General features: G+C 49.7%; 1 protein-coding gene and 1 non-coding gene across 3 annotated transcripts in view; one reads left to right on the forward strand and one right to left on the reverse strand.

Annotated features, from left to right (window-relative positions):
• Positions 1 to 25451, forward strand: part of TBXAS1 (thromboxane A synthase 1) — a 159833-nt gene that overhangs the window by 132028 nt on the left and 2354 nt on the right. For both annotated transcript variants that reach the window (XM_043463858.1, XM_043463859.1), the window contains one exon: positions 23032 to 23123. In XM_043463858.1, coding sequence (XP_043319793.1) covers positions 23032 to 23086 — 55 coding nt within the window. In that variant the 3' untranslated portion in view covers positions 23087 to 23123. The remainder of the gene's footprint in view (positions 1 to 23031; positions 23124 to 25451) is intronic.
• Positions 17179 to 17251, reverse strand: TRNAG-CCC. The gene has a single exon. It is a non-coding gene; the product is annotated as a tRNA-Gly (tRNA).

Consider the following 25451-nt stretch of genomic DNA (forward strand, 5'->3'; position numbering starts at 1 on the left):
ATGAGGAAACATGTCAGATCAATTAAGAGACCTTCCAAGTCATTTCACTGATTTGTGGCCAAACTAGGAATGAAGCTTATGGGTGTGTGCTCAGTCACTTCAGTTGTGTCTGACTCTTTGTGGCCCCGTGGAATGTAGTCCGCCAGGCTCCTCTGTCCATGGGATTCTCTAGGCAAGTATACTGGAGTGGGTTGCCATGCCCTTCTCTCGGGGATCTTCCCGACCCAGGGATCCAACATATGTCTCCAGCATTTCAGGCTGATTCTTTTACTGCTGAGCCATGGGAGAAGCCCAGGCATGAAACTCGGGTCTGCCACCTCCCAAGCCTGTGTGTTTTGCTTTCATTCTATCACACTTCCTAGCATTCATTTTCCTGATCTCCAGGTTATAAACCACATTCTGAGAGCCACATTTTTTTGGTTTTATTTTATCTAATTATATTACATCTATACCATTTTGTTATGACTTCAGGTTCTTCTAAAATTCCCAAGATATATATCAATCTCTATTCTAAACTGACTACATCATTGCTTGTGACATCCATCTGACTTATATCGACATTTAAACTAATTCATCTTGGTACGTACCCTTTGATCTTTAGCATCTCACTGCCCTCCTCCCCCACCGACCCCAGCCTTGTCTAGTGAGAAAAATGTCTCAGGACCTCTTTTCAGTGCGTCTTCCCTGGCACCTCCACCCCCAAGACTGGCACTGTCAGAGATGTGTAGTGTGTGGTTTAGTCGCTAAGTTGTGTCCGACTCTTGTGACCCCAGGGACTGTAGCCAGCCAGGCTCCTCTGTCCACGGGATTCTCCAGGCAAGAATACTGGAGTGGGTTACCGTTTCCTTCTTCAGAGGATCTTCCCAACCCAGGACTCGAACCCGGGTCTCCTGCATTGCAGGTAGATTCTTTACCTACTGAGTTATGAGGGAAGCACGGCAGAGATGTAGAGAAAACATTAACTATTAGTTGTTGGCATTTGTTCTCCCTAATCTATGAAGTTGATAGACTCTCTTTTATGAATATTCCCTTTTATAGAGTTGAGACAACATTGTCTCAGCAAGGTTAAGTATCTTGCTCAGAGTAACACAGCAAATACAGAACTCAAGTTTTCTTGCTCTGACTCTTACGCTCTGTCACCAGGACATGGGGGTCTACTAAGACACCTGCAAACTGGCAGGAAAAAGACATCAAAGAGATGTCCAATATATATTGCATATTTTTCTCACATGCTAAGTCTAGACATTGAAAGTCCATACAGAAGTTTTCGCATCTTATTCAGTTTACTATCCTCTAGATCCTCTCCATGGCCACCCACCCCACACATTTTTTTCCTAGTTATAGTAGACAAATTCCAGGGAAATGCATGGTCTCTGAAGCACTGTTCCCATTCCTCCTGTTGCAACTGTGCAAGAGTGCATCTTGGCTTGCAGAATTCAAATTCAGGGGCTCCTTCCAATATTTTTGTTAGCTCAGTAGTCAGTCAATTTACACAGGAAGTCAGTCTGGCGCTCTCCCATCCCATGGAATGAGCTTGCCATTTGGCTCCTCTTGAGCTGCCAGTGGAGAAGGTGGTTCTGGGCAACACCACAGGGCTCAGGGCAGGGAGCCTCAGCCATCCCTCGAGGGAGGTGCAAAGCAAGACCCACAGACAACATTCAGCAAGTCCCATGGCCCATTCACCAACTGATTTTCACCCATCCTGGATGGAGCCAGGCTGACAGCTAAGAACACAGGCTCCAGGTCAGACTCTCTGTCTCAAAGCCAGGCAGAGCCCACAAAGCGGCCATGTGACCCTAAACCTGTCTCCTCAGCTGTAAAAGGGGATAAAAATCGTATCTGATTAAGTGAGATAACATGTAAGTGCTCAGCACAGAGCCTGGCACCTAGGGGCTCTCCAGAAACACTCATTTCTATTTTACTGTTGTTTCAAATCTTCCCATTATCTGCATCTTACGGATTGTTTCAGAAACCCTGCCTGTGTGCGTGCTCAGGTGCTCAGTCATGTCTGACTCTTTGCGACCCTATGGACTGTAGCCCACCAGGCTCCCCTGTCCATGGGATTCTCCAGGCAAGAATACTGCAGTGGGTTGCCATTTTCTCCTCCAGGGGATCATCCTAACCCAGGGATCAAATCTGCATCTCCCATGTCTCCTGCATTGCAGGCAGATTCTTTACCTGCTAAGCCAACATGGAAGCCTCAGAAACCCTAAGTTGTCACATGTCTCCTCCGAGTGTTCTTCCCCACCCCACAGCCACGCTGCTACTCCACCCAGGGTCTCAGCATCTGCTCCCCACCCCTGCCACTCCCAGGTCCCTCACTGCATGGTTCCTCTGAGCACCCCCACCCCCCACTACCACTTTCAGCTCAGAACATTTCTGTCCTCATTCTATCCCAACAAAACTCACTCTTTCAATACCCCAGTTGCCAAGACTCTATTTTCCACTTGGACTTGGAAGGATTTCAGAGATCACTGGTTGGTCCCAGACACCACATCAGGCCCTGCTGGAGACTGATCCTCCAGCCACTTGCTCCAGGAATGCAGGATCCCCTCTCTCATGTCACATGGCTGGACAAGACCATTGATCCCTTTTCCTATAGCTTCCGACCATGGCTTCACACTCTGGGACCACATAGAACAGCCTTTTTAAAAGTTGGAGACTACAGCCCCCCTGGCTTCTGCCCTGTTTCCCATGTGGCAAGGTTTCAAGCCCCCTGCCTACCTGAGGCCCCCTCCAGCCTAAGTGACTCTGTCCCTCTCGGGGGTGGCAGCCGCTTCCATGACAGCTGTTTCCCAGGGCCACAGTGGCCGCATTAATAACTGACCACCTAGTTACCTCCCCTGAATTTATCAAAATCTATCTCAATCATTGTAACCCTGTAGTGTAGTAAGTCCTGTAAGTTTAAAATACCCTGGATGAAAAACATAACTCCTTTCATTTGCTCCCCAAAGTTAACTCTTTCAAGCATTCTGCATGCTCAGTCGCTTCAGCTGTGTCTGGTGCTTTGTGATCCTACAGACTGTAGCCCACCAGGCTCCTCTGTCCATGGGGATTCTCCAAGGAAGAATACTTGGAGGGAGTTGCCATGCCTTCCTCCAGGGGATCTTCCTAACCCAGGGATCAAACCCACGTGTCTTATGTGTCCTGCGTTGGCAGGTGGGTTCTTTACCACTAGCACCACCTGGGAAGCCCTCACATGAAGCAGGGCAAACAATCACACATTTTACCCTCCTCGGATCTTTTCTTCAAAACCCTTAGCTCCGTTGTGGTTTTGCACTTATCGACGGGATTGACGGCTCCTGCACTGGGCTAGGAGCGCCATGTAGGGAGGGACGCACTATAGCAGCCCCCCTGTAGCACAGGACCGGGGCACCCAGAGGACCCTGAGGAGAGGACCCTGAGGGAAGGGCAGGGGAATCCTCCCTCCAGACTCTGATGAACTCCATCTGCTTCTGTCTTGTGTCCCAGACAGTCAGGGTCCTAGACCTGAGGCTGGGGAAGCACCCAGGGCCCCATCCTGTTCTCAGCCTGGTCTCCAGGGAGGTGTGAGACCTGAGCAGTCATTCTAGGATCATCTTCAGGGAGAAACCAAGTCAAAGAGCTGGTCAGGCCTACCAGAGATGCGGCCAGTCTGAACCCAGTGGCCGAGGGGCGGAACTGAGGGGACCAGCCTGGATGGACCTGGGGAGGCCCTATAAGGCTACAGCTGCCACGGCAACCAACACTCCCCGGTCCTGGCAGCTCAGGCCATGTTAAGTGCTATCCGTGAGCCAGGCTCTTGGCTGACTGTGACTTGACAGAGGAGAGCTAGTTCCGTCCCTGTTTCACCCGTGAGAAACTGAGGTTAACGGTTAAGCTGCCCATGGCTGCACTGCTGGATAGTGGTGAGACACCAACTCAGGCTTGGGCAGAGTGACTCCTGTGTGCGTCTAAGTGCTGTGTGACCTTCTCCTAGGGTGGAAGTTTAAAGTGGGAAACAGGGGGCAGAGCCTAGAAGAATTCCTCAGGCTCTGTGCACAGGGCTAGACTTTCTACCACGTTCCAGAAGCGGTGGGCTTGACCAGTGCCCCGGGAGGTTACATGTACAGCCTTGAGCTTGGGTCTCTCTCAAGGCTTCCCTCCGGGACATCTCAGGGTCCCTAGTGATCCCAGGGTGAACCGCTGTGATGCTCTTTCCACAGCAGAGCCCAGAGGCCTGGGGGAGTCCAGAACCCAGGTCTCACTTCCATCCCCCAACGGAAGCTAGTTTCAAATCCACACAGACTGAGTAAGGGGCCAGAGTTACTGGCCCTGAAGGCTGACCAACAGTTCTGATAACCTGGGCCAGAGACTGGATGCATTTTCTTTAGACCGTATTTCATGCTTTTCAATTCATCGGGCCATTATTCTCACAGGGACCCCAGGACCAAAGGCTCCTTCCCTGGCTACATACATATAAAGCCTCACCCTGTGCTTCCCGGTTTCACTTGCCATAAGTCAGTTTTCAGGGCCTCTAAGCCTAAAACAGTCACCTAATTATAAAACACATGTTTGATTATAACACGACCCTTCCACTAAGTTTACTCATCAGAAAGGTAACCCACAGGGACAGTAAGAGCTTTCTGAAGTGAGTTCTAAGGCATTTTGACTTTAAATCCATGTCACTGTTGCCCTATTTTTTTGAGTTGTCATTTTAAAAAGTCACTAGGAAAATAAGTAACCTGAGGGTCCCAAAGATCGGAGCAGGTTGACCAGGGCAGTTTTTGCCTTGACCTAGAAGATTCTCTGGATCACAGGCCCCCCTGGAGCTCCAAGGGTAGGGGCATTCATAAAGGAATGGTGCTTTTCCATCAGGCAGATCTTCCCAGTTTTACACAGTTCAACTCCCAAACCAGAAATCCAACTCTGCTTCCCGATCGACTAGGTTTTTGGAAAGGACTCTTTTTTTCACTGGGGCGGTGCTCACGGCATCCTGTAGGCTGGGCCAAGCAAACAGATACAAGAACAATTTCTGGGGAAGTTGATGGCTCCTTAGCGGGGTCCACAAGCCTTGAGAAGTTCCCGAGGGTGCCCCTCCTCTGGCTAGATTTAAGTCCATTTCCTCCTGCCAAGCCCTTAGCAGAAATTAAGAACAGCTGGGCACTGTGCTATTTTCAGTAAATTTGCAAATATACTCACTGGTCGGGCCATGATCCTCAGGGGTGGCCCCTTTGGCCCCTTGTTCTTTGAGAAGACTTCTCAAGAGTCTTGAAGAGCAACAGCTGCCTGTGGGCCCGGTGCCTCCCGAGATGCTCAGAGCGCTTAAAGGTCAAGTCAAAGGAAAGCAGTAAGACAGGGACTCTCCAGATCTAACACGTGAGAGCAGGTGCCCGAGAAATTCTCTGCGGCTTCCTCTCCCTTCCTGGGAGCAGAGAGGTGAGACGGGGCCTCACCAGTCAAGCACCCTGCCGGCACCCAGGGGACTAGGAGGTCTCTGTGTGGCCCCGTCTGCTCCTGGCCTGGGTTTGGGGACACTCAGGATGCGCCCAGGTCCTCCCTCTTCCTGGATTCTCCCAGCTGCCCCCTCGTGCGCTCCTTCTCGGTTTCTGTCCCCGCTTCTGAAGCATCCACCCCTGATCCCTGCTGCTCCTACTCCTCCTCCAACGCCCTGCTGAATAAGGAAGGAAAAAGCCTGCCTTTCCTGTTTGTCTTTTTTGTGTGTGCGCATTTTTGTTTAAAACTTTTTGTGTTGGGGGATAGCCAGTTAACAATGTTGTGATACTTTCAAATGAACGGTGAAGGGGCTCAGCTGTGCATATACACGTATCCCTTCTCCCCCAAACTCCCCTCCACCCAGGCTGCCTCATAACATAGAGCAGAGATTCTTGTTCCTGTTTGTCTTTACTCGGCCTTATCATGGCCTCTGGAATTGAGTAGACGGGTCCTTCAGTGGGCCCTATGAAAGTGAAAGCGTGAGTCGCTCAGTCGTGTCTGACTCTTTGCAACCCCGTGGACTGTAGCCCACCAGGCTCTTCTGTCCCTGGGATTCTCCAGCAAGAATACTGGAGTGGGTTGCCATTCCCTTCTCCAGGGGATCTTCTTGACCCAGGGATTGAACCAAGGTCTCCTGCATTGTAGGCAGATTCTTTACCATCTGAGTCAATAAGCCCTACGAGCTCCTCTTTCTGCCAGGCTCCATCCCCTCTCTGCCTACTGACTTTCTGCATAGACCCCTCTGAGCCTCAGTTTTCTCAGCTCAGTGGGACTCCCCTGGTGGTCCAGTGGCTGGGGCTCTGCGCTCCCTACACAGGCGCCCTGGGTTCTACTCCTGGTTGGGAAGCTGGGTCCCACATGAGACAACTAGGGATCCCTGGAGCCGCAACTGAGACCCAATGCAACCAAATATATATATATTTTATATAACGGCTCAGTGAAGTGATCTGCTGAAACTCACCCTGTGCCCACCCCCAGAACTGGGTCAGGAATGCTGGGTGAAGCTGCAGGACTTTGTGCTGGTCTCCCGTCTCCCTCCCCAACATTTTCTCCACATCTCCCCACTTCCCTGCCCTCCTCAGGGCCTTGGCTCCAGGGGGGAGACGGACCAGCTGCGAGGGCACAGCTGGCTTCCAGGGGTCTGGGGGAGCGCTTTGCCCTGGCCGCCTCTCCTCCTCATAAACGCACACATGGGTCCGGCATTTATGGGCAGATTCACCAGCTCCAGCAGGAGAGCCTCCAGCAGCCTGGGCCTGCCGGAGCAAGTGGCAGCCTTGAGAGGAGGGAGCTGGAGGCAGCAGCTGGCCCCCAGACCCGTCACCATGAGGCACGCGGCCCTCATGGTGTCCTCCAGGGAGCCCAGCCTCCTTTGTCTGCTTCGAGGGCATCCCACCACCTCTGGTCCTGACCCCCTGGGGCTGCCAGGCTGTGAGGATCTTGGCCCAGGAGCTCCCGGGGGCCGCTATGCCATCACCCCATCAAGGGAGACGTAAACGGCCTTGCCCGGCTCCCCTGTGCCCACCCTCTCAGGGCAGCTTCTCTGTCCCCAGGGTGTCCAAGGGTCCATCCCTGCCCTGACCCCACCTGGTCTACAGCTGTCTCGGCCCCAGGGCCCTCTGCACCTATGATCCGGCAAAACCGCTCCAGCCAGTTGGTCCCGTCTCTTCTGGGGCCTCCTGGTGTGACACTGCCCCTCGGAGGGACGCCAGCCTGCCCCCACCCTGAGGTTAAGTCCCCCTTGAGAAGCCTCACTGCCCTGCAGGGGCAAAGGCAGTCAGGCCATGAGGCTGATGGAGACTGTCCGACACGAGGCAGCAGGCACGGAAGACAAAAGAAACAATTCCTTCAGATCCACGGCCAAAACAAATTGCCGTAATTAACACGCGCCACGCAACCAGCTAGCGGCTGAGACGTGGCTGGCGTGAGGCAGCGGCGTGAGCCGCAGAGAGCACGCACTCCAGTAAAACGGCAATAAATGGTGCGGCTGTGATGGAACGCGTTTCAGTTTGGTTCCAAAACCTTGCTTAAGTGCTTTTATTGTTTCTGTGTGAAAGAACAGAAAAGCTGTTTGGAAACGGCTGCTAAAGAAACCGCACCATCCCCGTCGTTCTGACTCCCCAACCCCCACCCCGGCAGGTTCCGTGGCCCCTAGGATGGCCCCTCCAAGTTCCCAGGGCACCCACGCTCCCCTCCCTTGGCACCCAGGTGTCCCCTGGGCTTCTCTGCCTCCGGGGACAGAGCGCTGCCCATCTCCGCCCCACCCCCGGGACCCTGCAGGATACACAGCAGGCGCGAGGTGACAGCCAGCCCAGAGGAAGATGGTCAGGGCATGGAAGCAGCACTTTATAAGCATCAAGGGGACCCCAGAGGTGGCTCAGGGGGACCCTTGCAGGACCGGGGAAATTCCTTAAGAGATCTTATTAGAAATTTCCCTAAATTAATACTAAAAATAAAAGCAGAAACATAGGAACACATTCAACAGAATCTTGTTTTCACGGGAGGAGGAATGGGGAGGGTTGATTTGCCATCTTGTGGCCACAGTCACCCTTCTGGGGTTTGTTCCACATGAAAAGGATGGCCCAATATCAGAGGTAAGAAAACCAAAACCGGATTGACAAGTGTGAGGCCAGAGTGGGGAGGGGTGGAAGTCCCCCTGGGCCTGGGCAGCTCTGCTGGCAGAGTGGAGTCCGGTGGGGGGTTCCTAACCCAAGCCTTCCTTGGATGCCTCCAAGGGGAGGCAAGGAGCGTGGGCTGGGAGCCCTTCTGTGAGATGCCACGCGTCCCCCACCCCCTAGTCCCAATTTCATGAGATGGAGCGCATGGCTCTCATTTTGGAGAAACCATTCTGTGACCCTCTCTCCCTCCTGCAGGCGTGGTGGGGCACATGAAGGATGGAGGATGGCGTGGAGTAGCTATCATCTCCCCCCATGCCCACCCCGGAGGGGTGAGCCCTCCCCATCTGTAATGTGGATAGAGGGGGTGGATCTTCCAGGCCCCTCCTGAGAGGCCGGGTGCAGGAGGTAGGAGGGGACCACCTGCAGGCCAGCTGGCAGGAGCCTGGCAGTCTGGCCTCTGCAGCCCCCCTCCACCTGGGGCCCCAGCCTGCACCCAGCCTGCACCCAGCGGACCAGAGCTGGAGCACGAATGCCTTGGTCTCAGCTTCTCTGAAGAGCAATCAGCTCTCAAGGCTGTAAGCACATGCCATCTGTGATTTAGTAAGTCTCCTCCCACCCCTAATTCAATTTAAAAGAAAAAAAAAAATTCCTTCCTATGGACCTCATTCTTATTTATCCAAACCTACTCCTCCAGCTCCCAGTAAAGGAGAGGAATGCATTTTTGTGTACCTGGGCCCACAGTAGTGAGGACACTTGTGTCAGCTATTACTCTGGAACCAATTTTCATATGCTTTGCCCTTATCAAGGACATTCTTGGCAAGGGAGTGAAATGAAAGTTGCTCAGCCGTGTCCAACTTTTTGTGACCCCATGGGCAATGCAGTCCATGGAATTCTCTAGGTCAGAATACTGGAGTGGGTAGCCCTTCCCTTCTCCAGGGATCTTCCCAACCCAGGGATTGAACCCAGGTCTCCTGCATTGCAGGTGGATTCTTTACCCGCTGAGCCACCAGGGAACCCCAAGAAAACTGGAGTTGGTAGCCCTTCCCTTCTCCAGGGGATCTTCCCAGCCCAGGAATCGAACCAGGGTTTCCTGCATTGCAGGCGGATATGCCAGCTGAGCTACCAGGCTAGGGAGCCTTTTCACTAAAAGCCACCAGCACAGAAAAGGGGATACAGCTAAGCTCGCCTCAGGTGGAAGAGATGAGGAGGTGGTACGATGGTCCTCAGGAAACTCCAGCTCCCCCAGGGACTGGCTGTGTGACTCGGGGCAAGCTACCTGAGCTCCAGAAAGCCCAACTCCTCCTGAGAAAAGTGGGGTCTTCTGAGAACCTGTCGAGATGATGGGGAGGCCCTCGGCTTGGAGCTTGGCAAAGGCAAGAGTTGAGAGGGGGGTTTCCAAGGATCAGCTGCAGCTCAGCTGTAGCCCCTGCTGCATCTTCTAGGGTGTATCTTCCAGCCGCCTCTGATGAGAGGAGTGGGGACTTCTCACCAGCCTCTCCCCTACTCTGCCCCCAGCTAATTTCTTAATTCTCATCAGCACAGCTGTTTCCATGTCTCCTGAGATGACCCCAGGCTCGCAGCTACCACTCATAGGGTTGCTCATGTACCAAATCAGGAGAGTCACAAACCCAAAACTTCTTAAGAAAAAAACCCTACAGGGCACTCATGAGGAATCCTCACTACAACCTTCAAGGTGTGGTTTCTCCCCATTTTACAGATGAGCAAATTGAATGTTGACATGGCTTAATAACTTGCTGGCTGTCTTCCAGCTATGTCTGATGAATTCCACATCTCTGCTCTTCCTGTTTATAATTCTGCCTGCCGCTCATAAATTTCAAAATCTCAGGAGTTAATTGGGGTCAAAGTGTTAGTTGTTCAGTCGTGTCTGACTCTCTGTGACCCCAAAGACTGTAGGCCCCCAGGCTCCTCTGTCCATAGGATTCTCCAGGCAAGAATACTGGCGTGGGTAGCCATTCCCTTCTCCAGGGGATCTTCCCAACCCAGGAATGGAACCTGGGTCTCCCACATTGCAGGCAGATTCTTTACCATCAGAGCCAACAGGGAACCCTCAGGAGTTGGTTATTACACAAATAAACAAAACAAGCAAAAAACAGTAAATTGCTCTTTAGACTTTTTTGTCCCTTCAAAACTTATGCTTAACTAGGGTTGGGTTTATATTAAAGCTGAGCTGGTCTAGTAGATCTTTTTAAAGAATAATAAGTGAGAATTTCTGGGTGGGCAAAAGTGAGGGCAGGTGCCCTCAGCTCTCCAGGCTGGGGCCGCTCATTGGAACAATGGAAAGGTTGAACTCTTGTTGCTTCTTAGTCTTTGTTCTTTCTTCCCAGTCACGTGCCAGCTGAGAGTACTGGGTGACTCTCCTTTCCCCTGAACTGGCCACCAGATAAGCCTCACTTCCAGCATTTGTTACAGTCTGGTACCAGATGCCACTTGGACCTTTGGACATCATTCTTAGGAAAAGAGATTTTTTTTTTCTTTTGCTTTTCTTTTTTTTTTTTTTTTATAGCTCCAGCCTAGCTTTTCCCACTTACATCCTGAACTGTGAAAATGGACTGAGCAGGCAACAGAGAATTTAAAATGAGCTGGGGGAAAAAAAGTCCTGCGACAATAAATTGCATCACAGTGGCGATCTCTATCTAACCAGAAAATTCTCAGCCCAGACAATGGCTCATTTATTTCCAACAATATTCAATACAGCGGAATTCCAGGCCCACAAAAGGATTTCTACAGATTCTTGGAGTTGCTTGCAAAGGGGTTTAACCTACATAGAAAAGAGACCTGTTCAATTATAGATTCCCAGGCGTGAGGGAGACCTTTGTAAATAAATTGTAAGGTGGTCTGCTGAAAACATGCCTTCTTCCCTAAGTGGGGGAACACCTCACCTCCTGACAGTGTGAGGCAGCAGCCCCAGGCCTCACCTGGGGAGGATGTTTGGGTGAACATCTGGGTTGAGATGTCCGCTGGCGGGGTGGGGAGCAGAGCCCGCTACCCGAGGATAGGAGCCCCCTCTTCCAGGCCCTCAGCTGATATATTTTATAAACATCCAGGCAGGTCAGCCTCGCAAGACTCCTGGGCTTTACAAATACATTTCAGATTCCACGGTCAGCAAGACCGTATTCTAAGCATGGGCGGGAAAGAGGCGGCAGGAAACAGGAGGGCAGGGAGGGGTCTGGAAGCAGCCTTCTAAATTTAACATGCAGTTGCTTTTAGGCCAAGTGGATGAAGAGTAAATTCCAGCGCTTAAAGCTCTTATCTTTGTTTACCATTTCCCCAAACAGTAAGTGACCTGGGCTCTGCTTTCAGCCTGAATTAGCAACCAAGATGCACACAGGAATGAGCGATGGGATACTGGGGGCTGGGCCAGGGGGATAAACAGGGCAAGCTGACCCCTCCCCACCTTGACGGGACATTTGCCCGAGTGACCCGACATGACGTCGCAGGCCATCCCTGGGCAGGCGAGGGGGCAGTCGTGATGCATCAGATCATCCCAGATGGGGGAGGACCATGGAGCCTTCCACCTCCTTGATGAAGGAGCCATAAATATTCTAGAGCGACCTTTTCTGATGCTCAATAATAGCTTCTCAACATCTCCAGCGGGCACGGAGCGTGGCTGCTTTATTGTTAACTTCTAGTCATTTGAAAATTTCTCTGTGTATGCTGAGGCATAATTTTTTCTCTCTGGGACTTACCATTGGGCTTGGTTCCCTCCTCGGTCACGGTAGGAGCAGCATGTCCTTTCTGTCACACGCCTGCCACTCAGACAGGTGACCGTGCCCTCCCGTCTCCCGGTGGTTCTCCTGAGTTCTCCCAGTGTGCCTCACTGAAGCGAGTCGATCCACTTTACTCGTCCTGGCCCCACCTCTCTCCCTGCCCATCCCTCAGCCTCGTAGACGCTGACTCTGGCCTCACCTTTCTCCCCAGATGACGGCCTTTACAGCCCCTCTGCCATCTTCCCCTGGACAGTCCTCACATTTCAGTCCTCAGCTATACGTCAGTCCACGGCCTCTGCTTTTCTCTCCTCCCTCCATACCAGCGGACCTGTGCACACGCTGTGGATTGAACTGCATACCATTCCCTGCTGGGGCCCCCAACGCCACCCTACCAAAGCCAAGATCTTCCTGCAAGAGGCAGCTCCAGCCAGGGCCATCCCAGTTCCCTCATTTTTTTTTTTTTCAGCCACCCCAGGATGAAATCTGAAAATCACATTTATCTCTTGGTTGCCTGACCCCTTATATCCAGAGACTCGCCTGCCTGGCTAGTCATCCTTTGCACCAGTGACTCTGAGAATTACCCTTGGAGCTTTTAAAACCATATTAACTCCTGTGCCCAGTCCAGACCAATTAAAGTGGAATGTTTCTAACTGGGGCTGGGCATCAGGTGAGAACAACCAAGAGGGGGAGTCACTGCTAACATTCCTCCTGTTTCTACCCCGTTTCCTGTTCTGACAGCTGACACTGTCCTCAGAGCTCATCATCTCTGCCTGGACTCTGGCACAGTCTCCTGTTTTATTGCCTCATCCCCCCAACACTTCCAACTATCCCCACATGTCATTGTCAGGTCACAAAATAACATTTTTCGTGTGTCACCTCCACGCATCAAACACCTTCAGTGGCTCCCTAGTACCAAAATAACAAATCTTTGAACAAGTAGACCGTTTCCTGAACATATAGTAAGTGGTAGGTATGGGACTGTACCCCCGCCCCCAACACTCTGCTAAGTGCAGGTCAGGTACTCAATGTCTATCTGAGAAGAGAATGAACAAAAAAAAAATTTCTCTGCAAATTAATGCCATAACTCCCTCCGCAAGGGCAGAGAAAACAGGCTGGGTGTTTAACTATCATTTACTAAGGGGGTTATTTCTTTAAACATCACCTATAATCAACTGTGGACAATCCCTGCTAATGGAGAGAACCGAATCCTAAATACTACAGCACAGCAGATAATTCAAAAACTTGAATCTGGTTGATCTGGGAATGTGTTTTATGCTTATGAGGGCTTGCATCTGATAACTGAGATGATTTTAAAATTAGGTAATTAGATGTGTCTTATTTGTTCCTCCCCCTACGCGGTCCCCATATACACTCTAGGAATAAATAACTCAGCTCCCAAAATAATATGCTATTTTTTTCCCTCAACCCTTTCCTGAAATAGAGATAGTGGTTACATTCCAGGGTACTGAAGGGGCAGGCAGAGGGAAGAAGGCAGAAACCCACAGTGACAGTAAAGAGAGGGGATGGGATGGGGGGTGTCAACAGACTGCCCTTCAACTAATTCACCGTTAAAATGTAGCCAGTACACACAACCAGCCTGCAAACTGTTCACAGTATCTGCTAAAGCTGACCACACACATCCCGTGACCCAGCAATTCCACCCCTAGGTTCATACCCAACAGAACCGTGACCTACGTTCACCAAGAGCCACATACAAGAGTGTCCCGCTTTCTTCATGATGGCCCCCAAACTGGGGACAATGCAAATGTCCACCCACAGCTGGAAGGATGAACAGATATGGAATGGACACACAACTCCACATCATACCACCAGTGAGTCTCAAAGACACAACAGTGAACACAAGAAAGCAGGCGCAAAAGCTGAGGTTCTGGATGTTCCATTTACGTAAAGTTTTAAGAAAGACAAGATAACCTCTTGTTTTAGAGATCAGGATGATGGTTACTTTTTCTGGGGGGAGCTATGATGGGAAGGGGTCACTGAGGTACTTGGGAGTGCTGGAACTGTTTTGCATCCTGATCTGAATGCTGGTGACGCAGGTGCGCTTACTTTGTGAAAATTCACTAAGCAATACGCTTTTGTTTGCATTATATTGAATACTTTCCTGTGTGCATGTTATTCTTCCAAAAAGTATACAAAGGAAAGTAAGGGAGGAAGGAGGGGAGGGGAGAGAGAGGATGAAAGGAGAGTGGGAGGGTGGCAACGCTTGATGGTAAAATCCTTGGAATCTGAAGATCTGCATTTAGTTCTCTGCCATGTGCTAGCTGTGTGACCTTGAACAAGCCACTAACCTCTCTGAGTCTTTTTTTTTTCATCTACAAAATAGGAAACAAAATGCCCTACCTGCTCCACAGTGCAGTTGTGAGGACCAAATGATGTAAGGGATATAAAAATTCTTCAGAAGGCAGTAGAGTACTGCAGGAGAGGAGTACTATTATTGTCATAATAGAGCACTGCAGACAGAATTCCTGCAGATTGTCAGTACCATCAATAAAGCTGAACCTAGGGCAGTCAGCGGGGAGGGCTGACGTGGTGGAGGGGTATGTGTGTGTAGGGGGGGGGCGGGCACAGGCAGGCTGGTTTATGGTCTTTCATTACATCTCCTCATCTAATCCCTTAATGGCCGAGGCCTCAGTGTACAAGAGCACCTGGAATAATCCCTGTGTTTATGTGAGATGGGGCTGTCTCATTCCTTTTAAAACGGATATAAATAGATGCCACACACACCCTCCTAATTACCTTTTCTAAGGTAGGAGGCTCGTCTACTCCTAAACCTGCCAAATTCTTTAGATTAGCATATGCAGGACTGTCTGGGTATTAGGGAGGCAAGCCAGCCATGTAGAAGAACCCCACCCCCACCCCCAACAGCTTTCCCCCCATTACTTCTTGCTCCAGGCCTGAAACAACTCCCTCCAAACATCTATGGATGTCAAAGTTGAAGAGTCAGAGCCAGAAGAACCCCAGCGCCCCAGTTTAAGTGGGCCATGAGGAACCCAGGCCTGGGCTCAGCCTCGCCCTGCGGACTCAGCGCTCTGCCTGGAGACTGGCCGCCAGGGGACTACGGTTTTTCTTCCGGGTCAGGGGGCAAAAGGGCAAAGTGAGAGTTGCCACCCTTTCCCTGGGAGGATTCCATCTTATGGTCCATGTTCCCTAGAGAATGAGCACAAATGGAAACCTTGAGTCTTCCCGGGTCTCTGTTGTCCCTTCTGTCTCTAGGCTTGACCTCCCTAGGCCTTATCTTATGGGACGCCAGGGTCCCAGCTTCTAGCGGGTGGGGGCTGACCTGACCCCATTCACTATGTGCAACACCAAATCTGCTGCATATGTGTGAGCATTTGGCAAAACCATCTGATGCTGGTACTTCTTGGGAGGAACAAAATCAAGACCTCCCCCACTTCTATTTCCTTTAGAAAAATAAGAAAATATTAATTTTTCTATTAGATCCCTGAAGCTCCAGGAAAAATCTTTTTGAAAGCAATGACATTTTAATTTTCTTTTTATCATTCTACTCCACATGGTATCACCACACACCCAGAGTGAGGTGTACATGTAGGTGTGAGTGACTCAGAGAGTGTGTGTGTAACTTGCAGAGAAAATGGTACACAAAAATCCGAATGTAACAAAGTAAGGTTAATAGGCAAGGATAGTATTTCCCACTTAAAATTATTTATCAATAGAGTTTCCCATAGAGTTCCCTTGTGTGTGCTCAGTCATGTCTGATACTTTGTGACCCCATGGACTGTAGCCTGCCAGGCTCCTTTGTCCATGGGATTTCCCAGGCAAGAATACTGGAATGGGTTGCCATTTCCTCCTCCAGGGATCTTCTCGACCCACGGACTGAACTCACATTTCTTGCCTCTCTTGCTTTGACAGGTAGATTCTTCACCACTGTGCCACCTATCAAATTTAGCTACCACATTTAAATATCAGTTTGTGAGCCTAAACTAAATGATAGAAAGACCAAGAGACTGAGCGATTTAGACATAAAATTAGCAGTTATTGCCCATTGAAAAATCAAATATAGATGAAAACATCTCTCTGAAAATGAAGGAACTCTGGATTGAGAGTGCATACCATAAGGCCAAGATTCCATTCACTTTTTTGCTTCTATTTTCCCCCAATATTTAAGATTTAATCAATATTTCCCAATATTAAATGCTAGTAAATATTTAATATTTATTTTCAACCATCTAAGAGTATGTGCGTGTATGCTAAGTCCCTTCAGTCATGTCTGACTGTTTGCAACTCTATGGCCTGTAGCCCTCCAGGCTCCTCTGTCCATGGGATTCTCCAAGCTAGCATACTGGAGTGGGTTGCCATGCCCTCCTCCAGGGGATTTTCCCAACCCAGAGATCGAACCCATGTCTCTTACGTCTCCTGCATTGGCAGGTGGGTTCTTTACCACTGAGCCACCTGGAAAGCCCGTCCAAGAGTACAGTTACTGGTTTTGCAGAACTGGTGCCAGCCAAACTGGATTCTGTAAGATTGTAGAATGGCTTTCCTCCTTGACACATCCTCCCAGGGTAGTTCAACATGGAGAACAGAGGGCCTCATGATGAAACGTGCTCCTGGCCTCTGAATATTACATTTAAACAGAAGTCCTGTCTGCCTGTTCGGTACCTTCGTTTCCAGAGACTTTTCACCTCTACCATCTCGTTGGCTCTGCTCCAAGAGATGGGTGGGGAAACATCATGACCTGGAACTCAGAGACCAAGGGACCTGCTGATGTTGCCTTGGTGACTGGCCCAAGGCCAGGGCTACTGGGCAATGGATGCAGGACAAAACCCCTGGCGGGACATGGTGACCACCCCGAGGCCTGGCCCAGGCCAGCCAGAGAGGCTGCAGGGGCATCCTCGTGGGGTGAGAGGCAGATTGTAAGGGCTCTCCCAACTCTTAATTCTGGTAGCCTGGCCTGTGCTATAGGCTTTGGGGGGAGTGGGTACCCTTGGGGATCCAATTTTAACATTATCCCTTGGAAACCCAGATGCTTGAAGTGCTTCCTGCCTTGAAATACTCTGCTCAGATCCCACTCCCCGCAAGTCCCCCAACACTCCAGGCCAAGCAGACCCCCTCGGCCCTTGCCAGCACAGACAGAGAGTCTGAGCACGCCCAGGGGTACAGTCCAGGGCCAACCAGTGCAAATCTCAGCCCCAGCTCCCCAGGCTCTTGCCAGCAAGGCCTCCGCTTCTATTTAAACATCTGGGCCAAGCCCACCAACCTTTTCTTCCAAGGAAATGCACTTCCTTGACTAAACTTTCTTTTCTTTCTCTTTTACTTCAAATAAATTCTACTCCCACCCTCATTTTAAAAAATATTTATTTATTTGGCTGCCCAGGGTCTTAGTTGCAACATGTGGGACCTAGTTCCCTGACCAGGGATTGAACCTGGGCCCCCTGCATTGGGAGCGCGGAGTCTTAGCCACTGGACCACCAGGGAAGTCCCCCCACCCCCATTTTTTTTAATGTGTTTATTTTTATAGATGGCAAAGAAAAGCATGCCACCTCTTCCATTTCATTTCCCCCACCACGACCCATGCCTGCTGCATTTCGTTCATGTCTGCCCCGGCCCCGGGTGCCCTGCACAGAGGCCCTTCTGTCTTCTGTGCCCAGAGCTCTGCTCTCCAGCCTCCAAGACATCCCAGAACAGCCCCTCTCCCACTCAGCCAGCCTAACACAACCATTTCGGATTCTTTCACGCATCTCAGAGTCTTTACATAGGCTGTTCCATGCTCTATTGTTGTTTAAATTTCTATCTAGTACCTTAATTTCTTATGAAGGAAAACGTAAGTTGGCAGAATAGCTGGGTGAACCCCTGTGTACCCATCACTCAGCTTCAACAAGTGTCAACGGTGGCCACTCTGGTTCCCCCGCCCTTCCCTACTCTGCCATTTTCTTTTTTGGTTTTTAAATCCCAGACATCGTCTCACGTTTTTCATCTCTATTGTGAAGACTTTGGATTCAAGATTGCCGAGGTCCTTTTGGATTCAGTTTGAGCAGAAGCGCAGGTTCCCGCCCGGGGAGTCCCCATTTGCCGTACACTTGCTGCCCTCTGCTGGCTGGGTTGACTCAGGACACCTCTGCCCTCGATGCTGGCCCAGATTTTCCTCAAAGAACTTAACCCAGGAGTGGGGGATAACCGGGTTCTAAAGGGTGAAGGGGCGTCTGAGTGGGTGGGTGGGGACTGCCTCGCCTGGGTTTGGTTAATACGCTGAGACCTGAGCACCCCCCTCAACCACATCCGTACATCCATGCAGAAAAGATCACTAGGGCAGGTCAGACAGATAGTCTGCAGCGGTTTCACCCCCATTGGCTGCACAAAACCAGCATCCAGGCCCCACCCTGGACCAACAGTCAAACCCCTGAAGGACCAGGGATCAAGCATCCTTATACGCTAAAAGCCCCCTGGCCGCATCTAACGCTCAAGCCCATCAAGAACTGCTGGGCCAACGCGCTGATGTTGGTATGCATCTTGAGTCCAAGGTTAAGAAGTAGTGATTTTAAAAAAAAAAAAAAAAAAAGGCTCAACGGGGAAAAGAATAAATGAAGACTTGACTTCACAATACAAATTACCCTTGGCCTACCTTAAAAAGTTCCCTTCCAAGTGCTGACAGCTTCCGGCCAGACACTTTTGTTTGAGGAACCAATACTATGGACTTGTTAGGGATGCTACTCCTAGATCTGGTTTCCTTTTCTTTTTTGAGATACAGTTCTACATTTGGGTGAACAGTACCACTGTTCTGTCCTGGCTTTTTACATGTCTGCATTTGTTAAGACTCCCTTGGTTGCAGATAACAGAATTCGGCTGTCAGTAAGTTAGGTCAAAAATTAAAACTTGCTGGAAGGGTCCTGAGACGCCACCCGCAGGGCTCCTGCCAGGAGCAGCTGGGAAACGGGACACAGGAAATGGACTCTGTCCTCTGCCTCTGGTTCTCCGCACAGCTAATTCTTTGCTTCTTTCTCATGGCAAACGTGTTTACTGCTCATTAGTCCACAAGGTGGAACATGGCCACCAACAGATCACGACTCACCTGTGTTCAGGTTCCAGCTGCTGGAGAAAAACTCCTTCTCCTTCTGCCTAGGTCCAAATGTCCAGTCTGATGCTTTCACGTCAGAGCCCCACTCGTGAGCCAGTCAACTGTGGCCTGCAGGGCTGACTATGTAATTTGTCCAACCTGATGCCAAGTGGAGAAAAGCAAGGGAAAGTGCCATTAACAGTACATAGAAAGGCTCTTCCTTTCTTTTCCTATCTCCCAAATTATCACAGTGTTTTTTATTTTCTATTTAACACCAGTCTAAGTAAAGAAAACTCTAAATTTTAAATTATCAGTGTGAATTTTACCACTCATCTCTGGATCATGCAATGCCACTTTTAAATGGTAATATCGGAGCATTTAACTCACATGCAGAACCACTGAAATTATATAACTAGTATTTTGTGACTCATGGGCCAGAAGAAATAAAGATAAACCAAACTCAAGATTGGAATGAAGATGAGGGGGTGTGCCAGGTTACCCCAGAGTGTGGGGGCACAGGATGAGCTGGGAGAGTCAGGGGCCTGGGACCTCTGACCCCCTTCCAGCCACCAAGCCCACCTACATAATGGTGCCCCTAGACGCCAAGGCAGGGTCTAGGGAAGATGAGCCAGGTGTCCTCCCTTCCCAGATCCAGCCCCCAAACCCACAATAGGCTGTGACTCCCCAAAGATCTTTAAACTTCTGTGCCAGGAAACATTCAGTATTAGACCAGGAGTGGGCAGAGCTTGCCCAGGCCAACACACAGCCACAGTGCTGCCTGCCCAGGGCAGGGATGGCCAACACCATGCCCACTCCAAGATGCTTCAGGGTGAATGCCTCCCATGCCTACCTTCTCCACACCTGATCCTAGGCCCCTGAGGAATGGAGGGCAATGGTGGTCAAAGGGAAAGCAGAGAGAGGTGGCCAGGCTGGGCCCAGAGCACCATGGGCAGGAGAGCAGACAGCTGAGAACCTGCCCTGGGGAAGAAGCCAAGGTGGCAGCCCTCACGGGTGAGGCTCCAAGCCCCAGTGCACACCCCAGTGTCCCCTCAGACTCTGCTCCCTAAACACAAATTCAAAGATATGACGATTAAGAATCTCCACAGGGGACTCCCCTGGCAGTCCAGGGTTAAGACTTCGCCTTCCAACGCAGGGGGTGTGTGTTCCATCCCTGGTCTGGAAGCTAAGATCCCACATGCCTCAACAGCCAAAAAAATAAATACATATGTATATATATATATATAAAATAGAAACAGTATTGTGACAAATTCAATCAAAATTTTAAAAAAGAAGAAGAATCTCCACTTGGCAACCACAGAGCATTAAACCCCAAGCATTAGAGTCCCTCCCCAGTCACATGTTTATCAGGCCAGCCCTGGTGGCCTGCGGGGAGGTGGAAGTGTGGGGTCAGGAGATAACGTTCTAAAGAAACAGTTCCCAGAAATGAAGATGAGAATGTTGGGAAAGCCAACTGTTTTCATTTTTGCCTTTCAAATTTGTAAACATTAGGCTGCACGTGAGCAACTTGACTTTGTGTGTGTGTGTGTGTGTTAGTCACTCAGTCGTGTCCAACTCTTTGTGATCCTGTGGACTGAGCTATGTGGAAAGGTAAAAGGAAAGCTATGCCCGCCAGGCTCCTCTGTCCATGGAATTCACCAGGTAAGATTAGTGGAGTGGGTTGCTATTCTCTTCTCCAGGGGATCTTCCCGACCCAGGGATCCAACTCAGGTCCCCCTTGTTGCAGACAGATTCTTTACCATCTCAGCCACCAGTGACATTTTTCACTCAGCAGTATTTTATGCACTAATGGCTACATTATATTGAACATTATACTCTAACAGATTAGCTAAGATATTTACCATGGACTTCAGAACTCCACGTGTTCTGGCCCATCACTCTCCCCTCTGCCTGTCTGCCCCTCACACACTAAGCACCTCCCACCCGGACCTATGCATCCGCTCCTGCCAGCGTGGTCTCCTCCCTCATGGGGACAGGCTATTGGCCCTACCTTAGAGTTTCAGTTCTGTCCTGGTGTGTGACACTGCCCAAGGATAGGTGTTTCTAAGGCAACCCTGATGTTGCTGATCCAGGGAGTTCTCTCTTACAGTCATTGGTTTAGATCCCATGCAAGGCGGCCGCTGCAGGCTTGTGAGCAGCTCCCAGGAATAGATGGGGCCTGCAGAACGGACTTGCCCCAAGTGCTGCCCCCTGCTGTCCTGAGAGGAGAAGACAGAAGCAAGCTGACCCCAAATTGAAGACTTCTCTTTGAACATCATTAACTGATTTATGACTTCCCAGGTGGCACTAGTGGTAAAGAACCCACCTGCCAATGCAGGAGGCATGGGATATGTGGGTTTGATCCCTGTGTCAGGAAGATCCCCTGGAGGAGGAAATGGTAACCCACTTCAGTATTCCCATGGATAGAGGAGTCTGGTGGGATACAGTCCATGGGGTCACAAAGAGTCTGACACAGAGTCAGACACAACTTAGCTACTGAGCATTCCCACAACTGATTTAAAAAGATGAGACTGTCATCAAGCAAGTAACTTCACTCAAGCGCTGAAGGGAGTGGAGAGACAGGACGGGAGAAATGGGAGGGGGAAATATCCTGCAATCAGCAGAGCAGCTAATAAACTTCTATAACCCTGTACTAACTCATCCCACCCACTGGTGTGCCCACACCTAGCTTCTCAACATCCCACCAATTCACTATCACCCCTTCCTCGCATCATGGGGTGACGGCAGAGAGTGACAATGTCACCCCATGGAAGTCATCCAGGGGATGTTAGGGCTCCCCAACACTGGGTGCTGGACCTGTGCTTCTCCACACCTTTGCCCTGATCAATACTTTCCAGCTTTTTACAATCTGATGAATGAAAACCAAATCTTGTGCTATTAATTTGTATTTTTCATCAAGGCAACTCATACTTGTTGCCTCTTCATTTCTCTTGACCACTTTTCTGAAGAGTTTCCTTTCTTACTGATTTACTGTAGCTCTTGGAGTTTTGGGGCTTTCCGCATAGCTCAGTTGGTAAAGAATCTGCCTGCAATGCTGGAGACCTGGGTTTGATTCCTGGGGTGCGAAGATTGCCTGGAGAAGTAAATGGCAACCCACTCCCGTATTCTGGCTTGGAAAATCCCAAGGACAGAGGAGCCTGGCAGGCTACAGTCCATAGGTCACAAGTCGGACATGACTTAGTGCTATCTTTCTTTCTTTTTGAGTTTTTGTTACCATTGATCCTTTCTAGATGCAGCAGTTGTTGTTGTTTTGCTATTTTACTATTTGTCTTTTAACTTTATGATGTGCCCATTACTACCCTGTGGCAACCTCCCTGATATTTGCTAGAGGGTAAGTGTCAACAAAAATAATCAATAAACAATCACTAATAAGAATAGAAAAGAGTTTTATTTGAGCCAAACTGGTCCAGAAGCCCGCTTCCCAGATTACTCTGAGAAACTGCTCTGGAGAAGTAGGGTTTTCAGCCCAGTTTTATATCTTATCAGAACAAAGAACATTAAACAAGTCAGGGTTACATTTCTTCAAGGTTTCAAAAAAAAAGACAACCTCATACATAGCAAGCCAACATGGCCTTGGCACCTGGGAAGGGAGTCTTATCATCAAAGGAGAACCAGCATTGGCTTCCCAGGAAGAAAGGCATTTAATCTTTATTTTTAACACAGACATTCTTTACTCCTGGTCAATGTGCCGGTTTCTTTAATAATTGAATCAGTTGTACAGTGTATGTTTGACAGGCCACAAAGGGGCTACTTTAGTTAGCGTAAAATTCAAGTGAACTCATGTATAAGCCAGAATGACTTCCCTATATCTTGATATGAAAAAATTTCCTTTATCATAAAGGAGTGTGTACAATACGTAGCCTGCCACACCATCCGTTCTCAATAATCGCTAGCAGGGCAGCTGCCGCCGTTGTTTTATAACACACGTCTGACACCCAGAGGCCCTGCAGTCCCAGGCCTGCTGGTCTTCAGTAACGCGCAGCACCGTGAAACCAGCGTAATAGAATATGTAGACTGTTCTGCGGAGTGCTAATCTAATGCCATTTGGATGGGATCATGTTTCATCTTGTGGGGTTTCCATGTAAGCGTTTGTGAGCACTGAAGCTCTAAAGTTAGTGGGAAAGACTGAAAGCCGTGTGATTCGATCTAACTCGGCGTTCCTCCTCTGTCACCACCCCTCCATCAGCCGGCCCCTGAGTACTGCAGCCTCCAGGAAGGCCTGCCCTACTTGGACATGGTGATTAAAGAGACCTTGAGGATGTACCCGCCAGCTTTCAGGTAAGCCTGCACCCCAGGTCTCAGGCTGTCACCACCTGCATTGTGAAGAATGCTGGACCCAAGCTCCTGGAGGGGAAGGTCTGAGTATTGGGGGTTATCTCTGGGGGGCACAGGACACCATGCCTGACATACAGTCACCATGGCAGTAAATGTCTGGCCTATATTCCTATATGTTAACTATCTTTTCAAAGTGTCATTGCTGTTTTCTTAACACGACCTTCCTCCCCAATCCAAGCCGATCTCTTTGGCCTCCTAGCCTCAGATGGCTTTTGTTCTTTACCCAGCCTGTTCATTCGTACATTCATGGGCTACTTATTAAGCATCTACTTTATGCCACATGCTGAGAAGTCAGCCAAAAGAGATAAAGCATCTGCCTTTGGAGTTGACAGTCCAGAGGGGAGCATCCAAGGCCTGGGATGCTCCTTCATTCTCTCCAACGATCCGCACCCCGCCCCATCCTCAGAGCTCCCACCCAGGACTTAGCGCTCCAGGAGGTCTGACTCAGCCAGCCTCACCTGTTCCCCACTGGCTCTCTCCCCCACAGCACTCTGCACACTGACTCTACTTCATATTATATTTTTGGACACTTTTCAACCGCTCTGCAACATCTCAACAACGTGCATCCAGCCACACCAACCTGTAAATGCCTTGAGAGCAGGACTCAGGTCTTCTGCTTCTTTCAAATTCCCCCTAAATGAGATGTTACCAAATACCAGGTTCATTCACCCCAAGCACAGTAAGCCAAGAGCTGAGATGCTGAGGTTTGCAGCAGAGAACAGACATGTTCACATGGCAGCCAAGAGTGGAGTCAGAACAAATCTCCAAGCTGCCTCCCCCACGGCAAGTGGTCCAGGTATTCGTGGGATAAAGCAGCAGCTGAAGAGCGTGGGGAAAGGTAATGATTGGAGATGAGAAAAAGGTGAGGCAATTGTAGTTCTAAGCAGGTGCAAGGAAGCTATAGGGGTCTCCATGGGAAGCAAGTTCAGAATATGGCGGCCTTAGCGTCAAAACAGAAGATAGTTTTGAGCCCTCTGAGGTCAAAAGGTCAGTGAGAAGCCGCTTGCGCATGCCCAGTTGGAGCGTCAGCGATATTAACCAGTCTTAACCTGCTCAAGCTCCAACTAGACACAGCTGTCTCCAAGTTCCTGAAAAAAAAACAACTTGGGCAAACATCTTACGTTGAAGCGGCCTAGCCCTTACAGTACGTACAGGTTGTTGTGTAGCAACAATTAAAGCGAGCTTCATCAATGAAGGCAAGCTGAATAGATCCAACTGAGGACTACCCTGGGTTTCAGAGGCGGCCCAAGGAGCACAGGGTCTTAACTTGGGTCTCCAGACCCTCAGAGAGTGAAACATTGCTAGAGCTCAGACTCTAGGAACAGAGGCAACCCAAAGCATGTAACTTATAAATTCTACTCTACATCTCTAGGAAGCATTGTACCGCATAAACCATATGGAAGTAACTTTTGCCATTTTAAAAAGAGAAAATGTGGATGATGTGAAGGTATCTCAAAATTATATTCCAAACCGAAAATATCCTAGAGAGTGTGATTGTAGATACTGTCCAAAACGTTCAGACCCAGAGCCAAGAGAGAATTCCCAGGGTGTGAGTCAAATCACATCCTTCTCAAGCACACATGGGTTCAGTCTCCTGGTCCAGGAGCAGACAGGAACGCCAGGGCTCGCCTCGTTGCTCTCTTGACACTAGTATTAAGAGCTGATCCTGGGACTTCCCTGGTGGTCCAATGGTTAAGACTCTGCGATTCCACTGCAGGGGGCACAGGTTTGAGCCCTTGTTGGGAAGCTAACATTCTGCATGCTGCGTGGCCAAAAAAATAAAAGACCCAATTTCACAGGCCTTACCTGACTTCCTTGGGAGCCTCAGAGCAAACTGTCATCTGGTCTATTTTTTGTTTTTGTTTTCATTTTTTAATGATTTATACCAACTTCCTTGCAAGGGAACTGTGGGCAGCTGCTATACACATGAAATTCAAAATAAGACATTCAGTGATATAACAGATCAAAGACTGTTCAGAGGAAAGAATCCATGATGGGACCCCAGAGATGGTGACAGCTGGGTTCAGGCTTGGTGGCTGAGGCTCCCAGGAGAGAGGAAAACTGGTTGAGTTGAACCATGCTGTTCTCTATTGGGAGGAAAGGGTAGACACTGATCAAAGACACATCATTTCCTAGATCTTAAGTCAATCAAGCATTCATCACATGAGACCTTGCATAGATGACATGTTGAGCAACAAAGTCCACAGTCTCTTCAGCACTAAAATTCTTCAGGCAATTCTCCTCCTGATCCTTTATAAGCAGCAAAGTGTA

Source organism: Cervus canadensis, chromosome 3, assembly GCF_019320065.1.
Source record: "Cervus canadensis isolate Bull #8, Minnesota chromosome 3, ASM1932006v1, whole genome shotgun sequence".
Classification (NCBI taxonomy): domain Eukaryota; kingdom Metazoa; phylum Chordata; class Mammalia; order Artiodactyla; family Cervidae; genus Cervus; species Cervus canadensis.